The 17,588-nt window shown below is 39.7% G+C and overlaps 1 protein-coding gene across 1 annotated transcript in view; it reads right to left on the reverse strand.

Annotated features, from left to right (window-relative positions):
- LOC146328370 (protocadherin-16-like) overlaps positions 1-17,588 on the reverse strand; it is a 123,956-nt gene that overhangs the window by 105,855 nt on the left and 513 nt on the right. Inside the window, exon 2 of the mRNA XM_084717379.1 lies at positions 7,837-9,657. Within this exon, the coding sequence (XP_084573505.1) occupies positions 7,837-9,636 (1,800 nt within the window). The 5' untranslated portion in view covers positions 9,637-9,657. The remainder of the gene's footprint in view (positions 1-7,836; positions 9,658-17,588) is intronic.

A 17,588-nucleotide genomic window follows, 5' to 3' on the forward strand; every position in this document is an offset into this window, starting at 1 on the left:
TTGTTGCTAAAGTAGCTCACTGTGACTGTTAGCTGCTGTTAGCTGGCAACAGAACTGGGCTCAGCAGCTTCCCAGTGAACACGGCTGGTTACCATGATGAATGCAGCCTACAGGGGAAACAGCCCCAAGGTCATTTATGGAGTTTCCTGATGAAAAGATAAGTGTACTTGTCGCTAAGGTAACTTGGCTAGCCACCATCTGCCATTAGCTCTGTTAGCTGTGACTCAGACCCAGGGTGCCAGGAGCCAAACCCGGTAAGAAAACCACCTCAGTACTGTGGCCAATTAGCATCCTAGGAGGGACTACTGGCAGCTACGGGCGTGGTTTTAGGTCTGCTGATGATGAGAAGCGTCCGTGGAGGCGACTTGTCTCTAACAAACAATGGCAGCTCTTGAAGAGGTTAGCATAGATATTACAGTAGCATTAGTTATAACAGAATTGAAGAGTATTTCTTCATTGAAAGTAGAGCAAAGAACATCTCTGAAGGCTTTTCTCTATGGAAAAGATGCTTTTGCTCTTCTCCCAACTAGCTTTGGCAAGAGTTTGATTTACCAACTGGCTCCGCTGGTTGATCTAATTGATTGAAGTTAGCCCTTGACAGACGTGACAGACAGATGGTTCATCCAATGTCCTGCCAAGTGTGTTTTGAAAGTTCCTGCCCTTTTCCAAACTGTTTCTTACGACGACTTCCCAGATGGTACTGTGTAACAAACCATCTGGCGTGTCAGGTTAGTAGCCTAGTCCTTGTCATCAAACTGTCCTCTGTTGGTCTCTGAGGTTGTTTTGGTCCTGGTCCAGCCATGTTTACTCTGTCCGGGAAGAGTCAGCTAATTGCGCATTGCCAATATCCTCCACCCTAACTGCCTGTACCAGATACATGGAAGCAATAAGCACTCCACTCGCTGTTTCAAGAGAAAATTAAAAGAAACAAACTACAGCTAAAAGTTTGATTAGCCCAACAACTATACATTTTTTGACAGTTGCTTTGACAACAAAAGCAATTTACGTCACCTTGGGCACATACAGTATTCAACTACTTGCTGATATTTTATATTCTTGATGATTAAATGATTAATTCTAAAAATAACTGAGAGATTGATAAAGAATGAAAGTTCTAAAATAAAGATAGTATTTGCTCTTATAGTCCAAATGCAGTTGTTCTTCTATTCTGGTGCACATTTGGTGTTTAAACACCCACAGCCTTGGTTTTCCCACTAATGAACAGCACTTCCCCTCAGCTTCTGTATTCAACCATATAACATTAAAACTTTACCACAACTTTCTCCTCTTCCTGTGCCGCTGGAAAGAGGGAAGCGGTGGATGTGCTGATGGACGTCGGAGCACAATAAAATGCGCTCATCTGTCTCAAGCCCAGCAACTTTGACCTGAACACCCACATTCTATCCAGATGTACATCAGTGTTTATGTTCGCTTCAGTGCCCCTGCGAGGCCCAGGAGTAAGTGTTCAAGGAAGTATTACATTTGCAAACACATTAAGTAGCACATCCAGTTTCCTGCAATTTTACCATTCCCTGAAAATACTGTTTATACCACAGAGCCACAGCGAAGCTTGGTAGTTAGCAGGAGGAAAAAGAAACAGTGGAGACCAAAAGCAGAGTCAGCTCGCCTCAAGCTAAACCCGTCTCACAGGGAGACGAGCCAGTCTGGTATTAAAACAGACAAGTGAACATTTTGTTTGACACAAACCGTTTCCAGAAAAATGTCTGGTGAGAATTGATTACATGGTTTCTGTACCAAAATACTCGCCTGAAACTGACAATTTAACTCATCTCCTTAGTTAGTCTCATTTGGAGACACTGAAAAAGCTTTACTTGAGAAGTTAGTGAAGTTTATTACTGAGGAATAATGCAGCAATGCAGAGTTTGAGTCACCAGAACATTGCCTTTTAGAAGGCTGTTTTGCAGAACTTTTGGGTGAAAACTAAAATGAGTATTTTTTTATGCACTACACTGACAGCTGCTGACAAGTGTGGCTGACATTTAAGACTGGCAGCTAAAACTCTGAGCAAAGAAAATTTTAGTGGAGGAGTCGAGCTACAAAACTTGAATGCTACATTAAAAAAAAAAAAAAGAGCTTATTGTTTTGATAAACCAGGTGACAACAAACTAATTTCTCAAAGGCACACATGTCACTTCACTTTATGGAGGAGTACAGAGCTATGAAGCTTAAATTTAACAAGTTTAAAAAAAGGATCTTATTGTTTAAATGTACCATGAGAATTAACTAACTCAAAATCCTGCATGCTACTTGCACTTGTCAACTTTATCAATTTACTGTCAATGTAACTTTTTACATATTAAAAAATAACTAAAATTAGTTTATTCTGCAAGGAATGTAGGTACTCTTGTGCACACAAAAGAATAAAAGCAGAGATGAGTGAAAAGCAAAATGCACTTCAGCAACACAGGCTTTCCAAGGTCCCCCGAGGAAGTGAGAAGAAAAGCAACTCTTGTAATTAAGCAGTGAACACCAGACCTTTATCCTGACTGTAAAGCAAAGAGCATTGTGAACGTGTCTGCATTAAGAAAATTATTACCTCACACCACAACAGTGGTTACGTTCTGAGTTTTTTCCATCAGATAATACAGCTCAAGGACACCATGGCTCAAGGTATTGGGACCAGCATTATTAGCACCTGCCTGGTTGTCACCAGTAGGTGGTCACTACAGTACAAAAAGAACTGTGGAAACTTCGAAGGACTCATGTGAAAGAAACACAGTCTTTCAATCATTCATGGTTTCTCTCCAGGGCAATTATGAGTATTACGTTTTCCCCATAGAATAGTTGCTTTTATGTTGGAAGGAATGGAGAAGAGATTCTGAGTGCCACTTCACTGAGGTACCTCTTTCAAATAGGCTGCCTTTAAAGAATTCAGTGAAATAATGAATGTGTTTGAGTGGTGCTGTATGTTTCACCACTGTAAAAGACATCTGTACAGTATTAGCTAAACTAAAATTGAAACTAAAACAGGCTCATACAAACCCTGTTTCCAGGAAAGTTGGGACGCTTGTTGTAAAATACTAATAAAAACAGAATGCAATGATTTGCAAATCCTTTTCAACCTATATTCAACTGAAAAAAACAAGATATGGAATGTTGTTTTTTGTAAATATACCCTCATTCTCAATTTGATCCCTGCAACGTGTTCCAAAGAAGCTGGGACAGGGGCATGTTTACCACTGTGTTACATCACCTTTTCTTTTAACAAAACTCAGTAAGTGTTTGGGAACTGAGGACAGTTTTTGGAAGTTTTGAGGCTGAAATAATTTACCACTCTTGCTTGATATACGACCTCAGTTACTCAACAGTCTGGGGTCTCTCTATTTTTCATAATGTATCACACATTTTCAATGGGAGGCAAGTCTGGACTGAAAGTGGGCCAGTGTAGTGCCTGCACTCTTTTACTACAAAGCCACACTGCTGTAACACATGCACAATGAGTCTTGGCATTGTCCTACTGAAATAAACAGGGACGTCACTGAAAAGAGCATTGTCTGCAACATATGTTGCTCCAAAACCAGTTTGTCAGAGTGGTGAACCTCACTTCATCTTTTCTTGTGGACAACTGAGCCTTTCAAGGATGCCCCTTTAATATTAATTCATGAAACTATCACCTTTTACCAATTACCCGTTTACCTGTGAAATGTCCCAAACAGGTGCCCCTGTCCCAACTTTTATGGAATATGCTGCTGGTATTAAACTCATGATTGTATAGTTAGAAAAACAAGTTCACTAAACAAGTTTATTAGTTTGAATATTTTGTCTTTGTTTTCAACTAAACAGAGGTCAAAAAGAACTTGCAAATTATTGCATTTAGTTTTGACTTTCGTTTTACACTAATAATAACTTATTTGGAATCAGGGCTTATAGTACTGTTACACACAAGAAATCCTTGCCAAAGCAAAACAATCCTAGACAATATCACAGATGATTTTTCAAGAGAAGCAGTGTGTTCCGTCAATAAATTTGCCAAGATATCACTTAGACCTGAAGCACTTTGTACGGCACAGGAAGTGATAAATGCAAAAGTCTGTGCTGCATCTTCAAGAAAGAAAAACAGCAAAATGTTTGCTCACAGCAATCAGTGTTGGTCTCATGTTGCTGAGGGGGCTCCGGCAATGACAAGTGGTCCATTCTGTCATGAACATGGCGGAGGCAGATTTGAAAATTAGGTCTGGCCTATCCTCACACCGGGCTAATGAGATATGAAGTGAGATCAGATAAGAATTTGGAGAGGGACAGACCAACAGACAGACGAGGAAGCCCCCCTGCTTGTGTCACCTCCGCCACTCATGCCAGCACTTGTCAGGGCTCATTTCCCCCTCAGCTGCCTGGAGACCCCCTCTCGCCTTTCTACTGGAGCCAGAACGACCCCCCGAAACAGACAAGGGGACAATTCTTGCAGAGACGCACTCCAAACCGACCAAAAACCGCAACGATATGAGGTGTAAATTGTTCCCCAATGAGAGATTCTGACATAACCAACTGGAAAGCTTCATTACTTCATAAGTGAAATAACACATAGGAGAATTAATGGCAAATAAGTCCCAAAGCCAAGACAACCAGGCTTTGCTTTACTGAATTTGGATGTATTAAGGCTGGATGATGTGCCTCATTATCCCTAATGACATCTTGTATTACTCCTCTTCCTCCAAGTCAGGAATCAAAAGCCCCTATGCTTAATGACCTAATTAAATGACCTCGAAGTAATTATTGTTTCATCTTGTTAACTTTCTCATTATTCTAAGAAAGCTTCACACATTTGGAAGAAACTGTACACTGGCAGAGTACAGTGTAACAGTACCTCATGAGTGAATGCATGCTTGAAATCCACACTGTAAAACGGAGATATAAAATAATGCAAAGGAACATCATTCACCACATAAATGGATCAAATAAATGTATGGCAAACTATCTTGGCATTGTGGTTCCTTTGTAGCATCACATGGTTATATTTGACTTATACACCATCCAGAAAACTTGTAAAATTGGACACAGTTTGAAAACTAATAATTGAGAATAGAATTAGTAATGGCTCATGAAATGCATTCCACAATGCAGCTTGTGGTTTTTAAAATGTTGTTTTTATGTCGTATTTTATTTCCACTCTCAAGGATGACCCATTTTCTTTGCAGTAGATCTTGCATATTGAATTACAAGACTGATTGCTGTTAATAGGCTTAAGTCCTTATTTTTAGTTATCTTTTTTCCCCCACACATCTAATTCTAAACTCATCCATAAACCAATTGATGTATGGCGGAAAGTGACAAAATATCACAGGCACAGCACTGTGGAGCCAGACTGTATTAGAATAATCATGAACCGCTGTGCTGGTGACCTGCAGAGGAAAAAAAATCGAGCCACTTCAAACGTTTGAATTAATGATTACAATACCCTTATTGTAATGGTTTTTGGATAGCATTATGCATGGAAAAAGGGGACATTGGGAATTTCATCTGCAGAGAAAAAAAAGGCAGCCATCAGATGTCTTGCTGAGATGTTTGGATGTAGAGCTGGCACCCTGAGTAAGAGCAGTCTGTTCTCACATGGCCCGCCAAACACACGTCTGCAGCATCCAGGCTGCAGGCTCAAGAGAGGCCAGAGAGCAGTGGCTTTAAAGAACTACTTCATACTTGGACTCTGTAAAGCCACTGATCAAACATGCCATACTCCAAGAGCTGTGTGAGAGCAGGTAGTAATGTTTTTTGGAGGCAACGAGAAGGACCATCTCTAGTTTGAAAGAAAACAAAATCTGGGTTTCCAGATATTTTCACAGAACATGAACTTCTGTCCACACTGGAAAGAGTGATCGAGTGAGCTTTACAGTTCTCCAAAACATACATTTTTTAATTGTTCTTTGGTTTTGTTTCAAAATTCCATAATCAATTTCAGTACTTTCTCCTCATCCTTGCGGTCCCTGTGATTTATAATTAGGGGACCTCCCACAAGAAGCCCTCGTAGCTTCTATTTCTGCAGCCGAGCCAGAAGTCGCGGTGAGGCCTGCGTCTCCCTTCACCCCTCCCTCTCCCAAGACCAAACCCCAGGCCAAGATCCCGTCTGCTGCTGGGTCCTCTGTCTGGACTGCACTCTGTGTCCAACCCCTTGATCCATGCAATACTACAGCAGACTCTTGTAAAACAGAATTTCTATGAATGTCTATACTTAAAAAGAAAGAAGCAGGTCAGGCAAGTGGGTCATAAATCTACTTGCCCCTGTACAAATTATTTTATTAGCAGTTATTAAATAACAATAAAGACTAAAGTTAATTGTCATAATTAATCCAATGTACTTCATTATGAATCATTCAGACTTGTTAGGCCATGTGGGAGAGGTCTACTTTCTACTTACAGTTTTTATGCACAGCAAATCTGGAGAAAAAAAAACTGCATCAATAAATCAAAGCTTAAGACTTTTATGTTTGCCACTGCCTTTTATTAAACCAAATCTGAGGCTTTTGAATATGTTAAACTACACTTTAACTTACTTTCCTGCTTTATCTGTTTTCTTATTTTCTATTTACTTCTTTTAATCATGTAGAAATGTGTTTTTATATTGCTTATGTTCATTTTATACTTTATCTTGGTACTTTTTATTTTTTAGGTAAAGCATTTTGAATTGCCATTTTGCTGAAATGAGCTATACAAATAAACTTGCCTTACTTTGCCTTGCCAAGGACTGTAACGTCTAAAAAATGTCCATCTCAAGTTTTAAAAGTCCAAGGTGACTGTCTCATTTTGTCAGTCTAATCAATAAATAGTTGAGTTTAATATGATAATAAACAAAGAAAAGCAGGACTCTCCATATTTGAGAGGCTGAAAACACCATTTTCTGTCATTTTGCATGAAAAATTCCTTCCAATTAACAAAATTTCTTCCGATTAACAACATTTAAATTATTTCTTACCACTTGTCCAGTCGGGCAAATAAGATCGGTGGTAAAAAAAAAAAAAAAGTTGGTGGTAAAAAAGAAAAAGTGGCTGCAAATTCTAACAGGTTATGTTTACCTAAAAAGATCAACTTACTCTGAAGAATCACAGTATGATAGAATGAAACAAATATGAAGGCAAAAAGTACCAGAAACTCAGTGTAAGCAAGTAAATTAATAGACTAGTATTCATTTATTATTTATTAATTTATGTTTGCATTTATAGTGTATGATTTAAACAAATTTAAACAACTGATTAGCTGTCTTTAGTAGTTGTGTCTTTATAAATAAGATAGCTTAAAACTGCTTGAGATACAATATGTTTTAGTGAAACCAGACTACAGTCACTGGCGGAGCTGTAATTTGTCTAAACTTCAATTCATCTTGTCGGCTATGGCCATTTTTTCTCACGCTCAACTAGCCTAATTAAGGTGCCTTTTTAGAGTGAAGTGACATCTATTTCTTTGGATAAAGGCCTGAATTTGTCTCTGCCTGTGAATATGTGAAAAACCCCTTTGTGCCTGGGCTGACAGAGGACTTTACACTGCCTCTGTTACCCTGGAAACCTTTCGAGAGGTGAAGGGGAGGACAGCCAAAGAGGAGATCATCTTGGCCTACAACTGCAGGTAAATCCACACTAAGGCAGTCCAATTTAAACAGTTTTAACATTAAAAAATAACTCTTCATAGAGGAATGAAAGGAGTCACAAAGTCTAACAAATTTCTCTCCTATTTATCTAATAAATTTCCATTTGTTATGCTCTTAACAATTGCCCCCAAGTTGAGTTCAAGTTCTTGCATGAGCTCAGCATTTAAAAGTGGGAGTGTGTTTACAGAATCAATCAATTCGCAAACTATTTCATTAAATAAATCTGAAAGGAACTGTCCTACCTCAAGAATGCAGGTCCCTGGTGCTGTGTTCTCCTTTATGGACACATTGTAGAAGTTTCTCTCAAAAGCAGGTTCGTTGTCATTTATATCCTGAAGCACGATGTTTACCACAGCCGTAGAGGACAGGGGTGGTTTCCCTCCATCTGTGGCCACCACAGTTATACTGGGATTGGGGTTCTTTTCATAATCCAGCTGTGAGAGTGTGGTGATAATCCCCGTAACAGAGTCTATACTGAACCAGTTTGAGTAAGCACCTTGGTCTTGCAGGATGCTGTAGTTAATGTCCCCATTGGGCCCCTGGTCTTTGTCTCTAGCCGTCACCTGTAACACAAAGCTCCCTGGAAACACCACTTCAGGAATGACCTGCCTGTACACCGGCTGGTCAAACAGAGGAGGGTTGTCATTGATGTCGGTCACCTGGATGACAAAGGAGGACTCCGCCCTGAGAGGAGGCGTGCCCGAATCTGTTGCCATCACCCTCAGCTCGTAGCTGTCTCGCTCCTCCCGGTCCAGAATCTTGTCCACACAGATCAGATAGATGATGCTATCCTTCGTGGTCAGGGCAAATTTTCCATCTCCTCCCTCCAGTGAGACATTGACGTTGGCGTACTCTCCATAGTCTGGGTCAGTGACTGAGATCCTTGCTACATACTGGCCCGGCTGCGCACCTTCTGAGATTCTGGGCGATCCGTCCTCACTGAGAAAGATGATGGTCATGGTCGGCTGGTTGTCGTTGTAGTCTCTGACGTGGATGGTGACGAAGGCGTTGGTCACCTCTGGTTGGGTTGCGTTGTCTTGCGCCTGGACCACCAGCTCGTGGACTCTCCTCATCTCAAAGTCAAGCGGCTTGTTGAGTGTGATGATGCCAGTGCGAGAGTCAATGACAAAGTAGCGGTCCGGGTCACTTTGTCTTCTGTTGATTTCGTACAGCACCATCCCATTGTCGCCTTCGTCAGCGTCTGTGGCAAACACCTGCAGGATGTTGCTTCCTGGCTGGAGGTTCTCAGATATTATGGCGTGGTAGCGGCTCTGGTTGAAAACAGGAGCGTTGTCATTAATGTCTTGTACAATAATATCTAATGTCATCTGATCCATCTTTTTGGGGGAACCACCATCAAAGGCCTCTAAAGATAAAGTATAGGTGGATCTTTTCTCTCTGTCTAGGATGGCATTGACCACCAAGTCTAGATAGAGAACCTCGTTGCTCCCCCTCCTGGTCTCCAAGGTGAACGCCTGGCCAACATTTCCGTCCTTGATAAGGTAGCCCTGTGTTGTAAGCTGGCCTTTATCAGCATCAACAGCTGGCTCAAGAGGAAACCTGGTGCTGATGGCTGTCTGCTCTGGGATTTTAAACGTGGCTCGCTTTCTTGGGAACGTCGGGGCATGGTCGTTTATGTCATTCACCTTGATGGTCACCTCCACAGTTACACCTGTCATGGTGACTGCGATGAAGTTGTATCTATCCCTAAGCTCCCTGTCCAGAACTTTGGCAGTTTTAATAATGCCTGTGCTCTCATCTATGTCCAAATCACTGCCCACGCCTGTGCCCTCATGGTCTGAGATGAAGTACATGGATGCTGTGACACCAGGAGGAAGTCCCGCACTGATGTCACCTACAATTGTGCCTGCTGGCTGCTCCTCATCTAGCTGCAGCTCGAGGGTCCCCAGGACTACGGGGGAATGGACTGTTACAAGCTCAAAGGCCACATACACCATTAGCACTATCCTTCTGTTCCACCAACCCTCACGGTGCAAAGGGTCCATTTTAGACTTCCCAAAACCCTTGGCAGCTGTCTTCATTTTGGCTCCTTCTTTTTAAACCTGGAGAGACACAAAGAGGAAAAAGCTGAGCAATATCAAAACCTGACAACAGCAGAAAAGGTGTATTATTTCTGTGTCGAAATAGAGGCTAAGTTAGTTTAAGAAAAATAAGTACAAGTCTTAAACACTTTCCCATATGTTTTATGGGCTCTGCTCCCAACCGCAGCACCTACAATAGACCCTGCACACAACATTTTCCTTCACTTCTTAGTTCACTTAATAAGTCAACACCTTGTTCCTCCTACATACCAGAAAGCTCTCCTTTGCTAAAGAAATATAAAAACCACAGGCTGCAGCACACTGCCTGAGACAGGGAGTCTTTGCCTGTCGCTATTCAACTCAAATTAAAAAGGTGCAGGTAGCTAGTGTGCTCACTAGCGCAGAACCGTCTTATGTAAGTCTAGGAGGTGAAGTCCTGGATTCAATATTTATTTGTGCTACCACATTTAACTCTCATGGAGTGAGCGGCTCTGAAACTCTTCTCCAAGATCCATTTTAAATATTTAACTATCCCAAGCAAACATATCTATCATTCAATACTTATGAGAATTTAAAGTTTGAGTATTAAATCAAGGGGAAAAATATTCAAATATTGATATTTAAAAAGGAGCAAGGGTGTTAAAATTCCTTGTACAAACAATAGGCCTGCTCTGGCACTGGACCCACACCACAGCAGAGGATCTGTAACTGAGCCTGAGAGACACTTTGGAGCAATGTGGAAAGTGTTCAACAAGACTGTCACCATCTGCAGAATAATCCAAAACCACCAAGTGTCTGGCACACAGAAAATTATTGTGTCTTTTTCATTAAATAAGGAGAACAGCTTCCAATTGTCTGTGGTTCTGTCTAAATTCATGTAATGCATAAATGCTTTGAATTGTCTGCAAAGTAAATTTAGCTTTAATTTTGAGGAAATATATACAGAAGCTCATTATGCAGTATTAAATTCTGAGTGTCTATTGAAAGCTCTTCAAGGCTCCCCCCAGTGGTTTAACCGATAGCTGCAAGAAAATGTTCACAAAACATCTGTGTGTGTGTGTGTGTGTGTGTGTGTGTGTGTGTGTGTGTGTGTGTGTGTGTGTGTGTGTGTGTGTGTACGCGCGCACTAAATGCCTCCCATGTGTCCCTAAACGCAGTGTGGCGATCTGTCTCAGCCGTGGTGGTGACAGTGTGTTTGAGTGACAGAGCAGTACAGCAGAGTTGAAGGGCTCCATGCAGTCTACCTCTCTCCCCTTTTCTGGCTCTGCAGCATTGTAATTGAGGGCTGCTGGAAGTTGGCCATAAGCACACAAGATTCCAGAGCTAATTTCAGTCTGCCGTGATTCGGAAGCCGCAACACTGAAGATGATAACTTTAACATCATAAATTGGTTTGATTTCAACTTAGACTGAGGTGCACCTACAAAGAATCTTAATCTAAGTTTATTTCTCATTCAGTTCAGCAAACTAGATTTAAAATTAATAAATCCAGTTCTGTTGCACAATTAAAAATTAATCTCAATTTAGTACAACCAAGTAGTTTAATGGAGATGCTTGCTTATTCAAGTCAAAATAAATAATCAAATAAATAAATACATTTGAGTACTGCCAATATATTACGTATAAGAGATGGGGGGAACACATCACACACACATCAAAATACATCAATCTATCTCAAAAGCAGCTATTTTAAAGTTAAACCTCCTAACGTCTAAGTTTAAAGTTAATACTGGATCACAGTTTAAATTTGAGGTTAAAGTTTTGGTGCAACATAATTAAATTTAATCTAGGTTAGAAGTTAGAACTAAAATGAGAATTAAAGAGAGGTTTACTCTGTTTTCAGTTTAAGCTAGGTTAAAAGGTTGGTGCTACATAACAATTAAATCAGGTTTAAAAATTAATCCTTGTTTTCGAACCCAGCCTTAGTGTGAGCAGCAGATACCCTCGAGCATTACTTGCTTTGAAATATGAAATGAAAATCGGAGCTGTCTATTGACATACTTTCTGTGTTACTAGATTATTTAACAGTTTAGGAATAAAAATTACCTCTGGATAAATTTGCTATTTTCATTCCTAATTCACATTATTTTCACAGAGATCATAATAATTGCAAATGACAGGAATGAAAAGGCAAAGCACATTAAATTCACATTACATACTATACTTTGGGTTGTTTTGTGAGAACTGTTCTTGGCCAAAACATCAGCACGTCCACGATAGACTGAAAATCTTGACAGCAGTTGAACTTTAAAGTCTCAGTATTGATTTACTTTACTGTAACACTAGGGATGCATTTTTACAAAGCTTTCCTCCAAAGCACAAAGAATAGCATTTCAAGGCCAGAATATTTGTCCAAATGCCACAACTGAAATAATGCACTTTCTGGTTGAGCTACAGTGGAGGACCTCTGCAGAGCGGAGTAGCCTAATGGATATAACATACACAGTCGGGTAGGCTAATTGCACAATACCAGGTTAAGAGGGACATATGGTTTTAAAAGATTCAGTATGAAGTTAAAGAGAAATTTCTCCACTTTAAAGCTAAAACGTTCACCAAATATATAACAAATACTCCATCCAACCCCCCACACCCACGAGTTAGTGGCCAGTTAGCACTAAGGATATAAAAGGTAACATTTCGTGTGTAGAACTTCAGGGAAACCAATCCGGAAAAAACAGTTCAGAATAGCTGCTGATGGTTGAAAGCTGTTGCAGTTAGTAAGCCAATCCCATTGTGGCTTGGATTCAGATGTTTTCCTTGCATCATTGTCCTAGATCATGCTGAGTCCCTCTTAAAACTTGGTGAAGAGTTTTTAGATTATGTAACTCCTGGAGGATTAAACCCCGTGTACCTGCAGCAGAGACACTAAAATCTTTTATTTGCACATAACAAAAGCTTCATCAGGGTTATTTTTCATGTATATCTCATTGTTTGCAGCAACACAGCGCTGACCCACTTTTTTTCTGAATCCTCTAAACCAAGTCAACCGACCAAATCCAAGGTTTCGAGGATTTACATGCAGAATGAAACTTCTGTTTGAATACAGTGGATACTTTGCATGACTGGAATCAGCATCAAAATCCCTGGCAGCAGGGAGCGCTGGGAACATCAGTGCTGCATTTCTACTTTGCCACTGTGGTCTCCAAATCGTGTTTGGCAAAATGTGTCCGCTATTCATTTTTCATGATAGCTCAAAATACATTTGCTTGTTTATTTTTCACTTCTCAATTTTCTGTGAAGTGCTATTTGTCTTCCTTTCACTACATGATCGAGACAAGCAGGCCTCTGGTTTGGCAAAACCTACGACAGACAATACATCTGAGCAAAGACTGCTGCCTCCCTCCATGAGCCAATACCTACATTACACAGAAGCATGCCAAACCTCTCATGAAATGTAAATATGATTTTTAACAATGTAGAGTAAAAGATACCGCATAATACAGTGGATAAAATTGACTAAGTCATATAATTTCATCTGAGAGGACATGTTTTAGGGATACTGAATAATTATCAAATTAAGCTAATATCTTAAACTATAATCATACACGATATCTGAGATATTTTGTGAATTCAATTCCTGATCTAATCAGAGGATATGATCTCCAGGGATACAACCCAAATCCCATTTCATCAAAAACAAGATCCAAAACACATTATTTAAGTTGCATGACTTTAATTAACACAACCAAACCATTTTCACCACCAACAGGCCAAGAGGGACAACTGTAGTGACAGACTTGTAAAATGAGCTTCTAATTCCATGCCATGATTCCAGTTAACTCAAAGAAAACTTCTGTGGTTTGGAGAACATGCCAGGCTGCCTGAGGCTCAATGGAGCCATAATGGAAACCACAGACAGAACTGCAGATTGACTGGACATGAGGATGACAGGCTGAGCACAAAGCAAACTAAAAAGCTCTGAATGTTTGCCAGGCCATTGCCTCCCTCACAAGTGCCGCGTTTCTGTGCCCTGCATTAGTCTTTGAAACATCAGTCCCCTCGGCACGTAAAAAAAAAAAAAAAAGGTCAGGAAAAGCCATCACGTACACATGCATATCCTGGCCCATAACAAACGCGGTATTGGGAAAACTCTCCGGCTTCACAATGAGCCGGGGGTTCGTGAGGGTCCGTGACAAGAAGGATCATCTCTTTCCCACAGCAAGAGCAGCATGGGTTGGTTCAGCTGTTTGTGTTAGATGTTCCGGATAAAAAAACACACACCTTATGTCTTTGAAGATGACACCGTCTGATATTGCCTTGGCGGTACTAGTGGTTGCATCATTAAAAACACATGTGCTTCAAGTTACAGTAGCAGGAGTGCAAGCAGTGCTCAGGCAACATTTCTACAACTACAGTCAAAGTTCACCTCATATATGAACAGTTAGAGACAAGTTCCTAAGTAGTCAGAACTGGCTGGGATAAAATTTAATTGTTATAATATAGGCACATGCATATTGTTACTTTTCCTGTTTTTTTATTTGTTTTTTGCTTTTTTTGGCAAAAAAATGCTTGAGACTGAGAATACTTGAGAATATTTCAGGTAATATTCACTTTCCATTGCTAGCAAACATCAGTACTAAAATTGTTACCTTTATATAAAGTAAGAATAACGTTGAATGCATTTGATTTATTCAGTCTGACAGCATATGTAAAAACCAACCACAGCCCCCCCCCAAAAAAAACATACCTAAATGACAGATTAGGTCAATTGTCAGCAGCGACAGGTTCACCGGACCTTAACTTTATTACGTAAGTCATGTCACATAACTCACAGGACATTAGACATACACCATTTATGTTGTGAAACAGCTGCAGTTTGGTTAGGTTTACACAATAAAATTATTTGGTTAGGTTTAGGAAAAAATCATTAACTACATTACATATGTCACGTGACAGAAGTGATGCAACAGACATCACATCCATAATGAAAAATGAAAGTTACTCAAAACTTTAAACAGCTCTGGATTTACTTTTTGTCTCATACAGGAAGCGAACTCCGGTGTCTTGGGTGAAAGTCCTGTCCTTGTTTTAGCCATCCATCAACCTTACCTCCTCCAAATGAAGACTTTCTCGCTCTTCTCCTGTCATACTTACTAGGGCTGTGTATTGGCAACAATCTGGGTTACAGTTCAATATAATGTGATACATTAAAATACCGTAAGCATGGTGATAAATTGCTATTTTTTATCTAATTTTAGGAAAAGTGCCACAGTAACACTGGATAACATTGTTGCAACTAAGGTAAATTTTCACCACAGTTACATGCTTGTTTCTAAAGAGGACAAGACAGGATGGGATTTTTAAAAATCTGAGGGTGTTCCTAAAAGTTTCCTGCTTTCAACATTGATGTAGATTATTTATTTTAGGTAACAGAGTCTGTTCACAAATGGTGACAGCCTTCTGGCACGACACCCTCAAAGCAGTGATTGATGTACAGTTGACTTATTTTACTGATGACGACACTGCAGGGAGACGAGTAAAACCGCAGTGACTACAGCCAGGCAATTTTCAGAAATGTAAGGCAGCGAGACACTTTCTGGGTGGTGTTGGTGTGGCCATCCTGGGAGAGACATATCTTGTGTTTTTCATTCCTTTTTAGAAGTCTGGAACACGAGCTTCATCAACAGCATATGCAAGCTACAAAGACAAGACTGGCGAAATGATTACTTCATGCACTGTGCCGAGGTTTTATGACATAATCCTTGGATTGTTTTAAAAGCCGTGGAGGTCCAACGTTTTGGTTTTATCCATCACTGCATTATTTTTGTTTGTTTTTCTCCGGGAGTTATACTTTATAACTCATCCCAGTTTTTAAAGAGGCACGCATTAAAATTAAGCTCTAGGCTGGAGATACCTCAACAGAGAAACTGATGCAATTATCACATAACATTTAAAATGGATGCATGAATTCATATATGGAGAGATAATTGGATAGATGGGTGGATGGATGACACACACAATTAAATTTTAAAAAGCTTAGTGGTATGGATTCTGTTATGGTCTGATCAATTAGCCTCATGATATTCTAATAAGTACTACACATGCAATATATAAAATCTGTTGCTAGGAGTCTATCTAATTAAAACAATAACAAAAGACATCGTTTATTGATGTTGCATGGGATCATAGGAGTTCTTATCTTTACTATTTGACAACCACCATAGCTGATGAAATTATCTGACATAACTCAGGCAGACATGGATGACAGACATATATACGTAGACGCTGCATTGGGATTTGGAACTTTAGCATCAGCGTTGCCGCCATATTGGACAGGCCAAGACTGACCTGTGAACGCATACATGTAAGTGAGGTAGATGCAGATTTTTCTGGATAAAAAGCACTAATGTTCACATTTGTCAAATGATTTTAAATGAAAAGTGAATGAATGGTCATCTTACATCCAAGGGTTAATGATCTATGTGGAGAAAGATAGGAAAAAACAAACAATAGTCTAGAAATGGAAGTAATTGTGCTTCATTTTGTCTGGTGGAGCCATTTGTTAAAAACAAAAAGAATTATGAAAAAATTTAACCTTAATAATATTGATTAATTGATTGATTAGTTGTTAGCATTTCTGACTATCTGTTAAGGAAATTTTACAACATTTGCAACCCTAATACAGTTTTTTTTTCTTACTCTAGGCACTGTGTTGCAGCAACGTTGATGTAACGCAGCAACAAGCCCAAACATTCAACGTGGCAAGTATGTAGTGTGTGTGTGTGTAATATGTCTACGTTCACAGACGAAGTAATATTAAAGTTTTATTCACATTATGTTTAGCCACATTCGCTAACACTATTCCTCACACTGAAATATCTGACTCATGATACCCATGAGTTATAGCAAGTAGCTAGCAACAGCTAGCAGGAAACACACCTTTACCTTGAATAAATTATGGACTTCGCTGCATATATATATACATAAATATATATATATATATATATATATATATATATATATATATATATATATATATACAGAAGTGTAGTGTTTTTAGACATTTAATGCAGAAAAGCTACAATATTACAGTTTGAAGTATTCAGTCAAAGACTAGCAACTAGCTAGCAATAGCTGAATCTACCTTGACCTTGAATAAATTTAGGACTTCTCTGCATTTCAACATTTTTGGAAACATTTGGGGTAATGTACACAACTCAACATTTTTATTTTTGTATGTTTTAATGTTATGAAATATTAGATATTGTAGCTTTAAATATTTAGTCATACACTGGCAGCAGCAATATCACTGAACATCTCGCAGAGGAGGCACAGAAATGAAGGCAGACTTCGCTGACCTCCTCAAACTGATGACTGGTGGTGAGGGAGAAAGAGAGGAGGAGCCTGGAGGAGCCTGGAGGAGCCGCACTGCTTGTTGTGTCTAAAGTCAAAAAAAGGGGGCTGCATAATTACTCAGCTGCACCATGGCAACCATCACTCTCACTACTAAAGTGCGCGGTGATGGAACCCAGTGGAGTCTTAATTAATTTATTAATTGAGGGAAAGGAACACCTATTCACGGTCAATGAGCACAAGTCTGCCAACACAATAACTGAGCCGACATGTGGATAATCATTTGGTATGTGCTCAACTGGAGTAAAGAGGGAGGCACAAAGGCTCAGCGGCGGCGGCAGCAGCAGCGCACGGTGGTGGACAGACAATAAAATAACTCCATAGGTTGACCAATTTGAAAGGAATGTCTCAGAGTGGGTTAAAAAAAAAAAAAAAAGAAAGAAAAAAAAGTACGACATGACGTGAGGTTCAAATATTTGGCTGTCTTCAAAGTATGCGCGCAGTGAGCGAGTTATGTGCAGTTATATAAAACACTGCATTTAATGCACAAATAAAAGGGTAATAATACGGGTAAAATCTTTATGTGCATTTTTTAAATGTAAAAATTAGGGATGAAAGCTCTAAACTAACATATTGGGGCTCTTTCTTTAAATGAACAGT

The sequence above is a fragment of the Lutjanus erythropterus genome, chromosome 4 (genome assembly GCF_056507025.1).
Source record: "Lutjanus erythropterus isolate fLutEry1 chromosome 4, fLutEry1.hap2, whole genome shotgun sequence".
Taxonomy (NCBI): Eukaryota; Metazoa; Chordata; class Actinopteri; order Lutjaniformes; family Lutjanidae; genus Lutjanus; species Lutjanus erythropterus.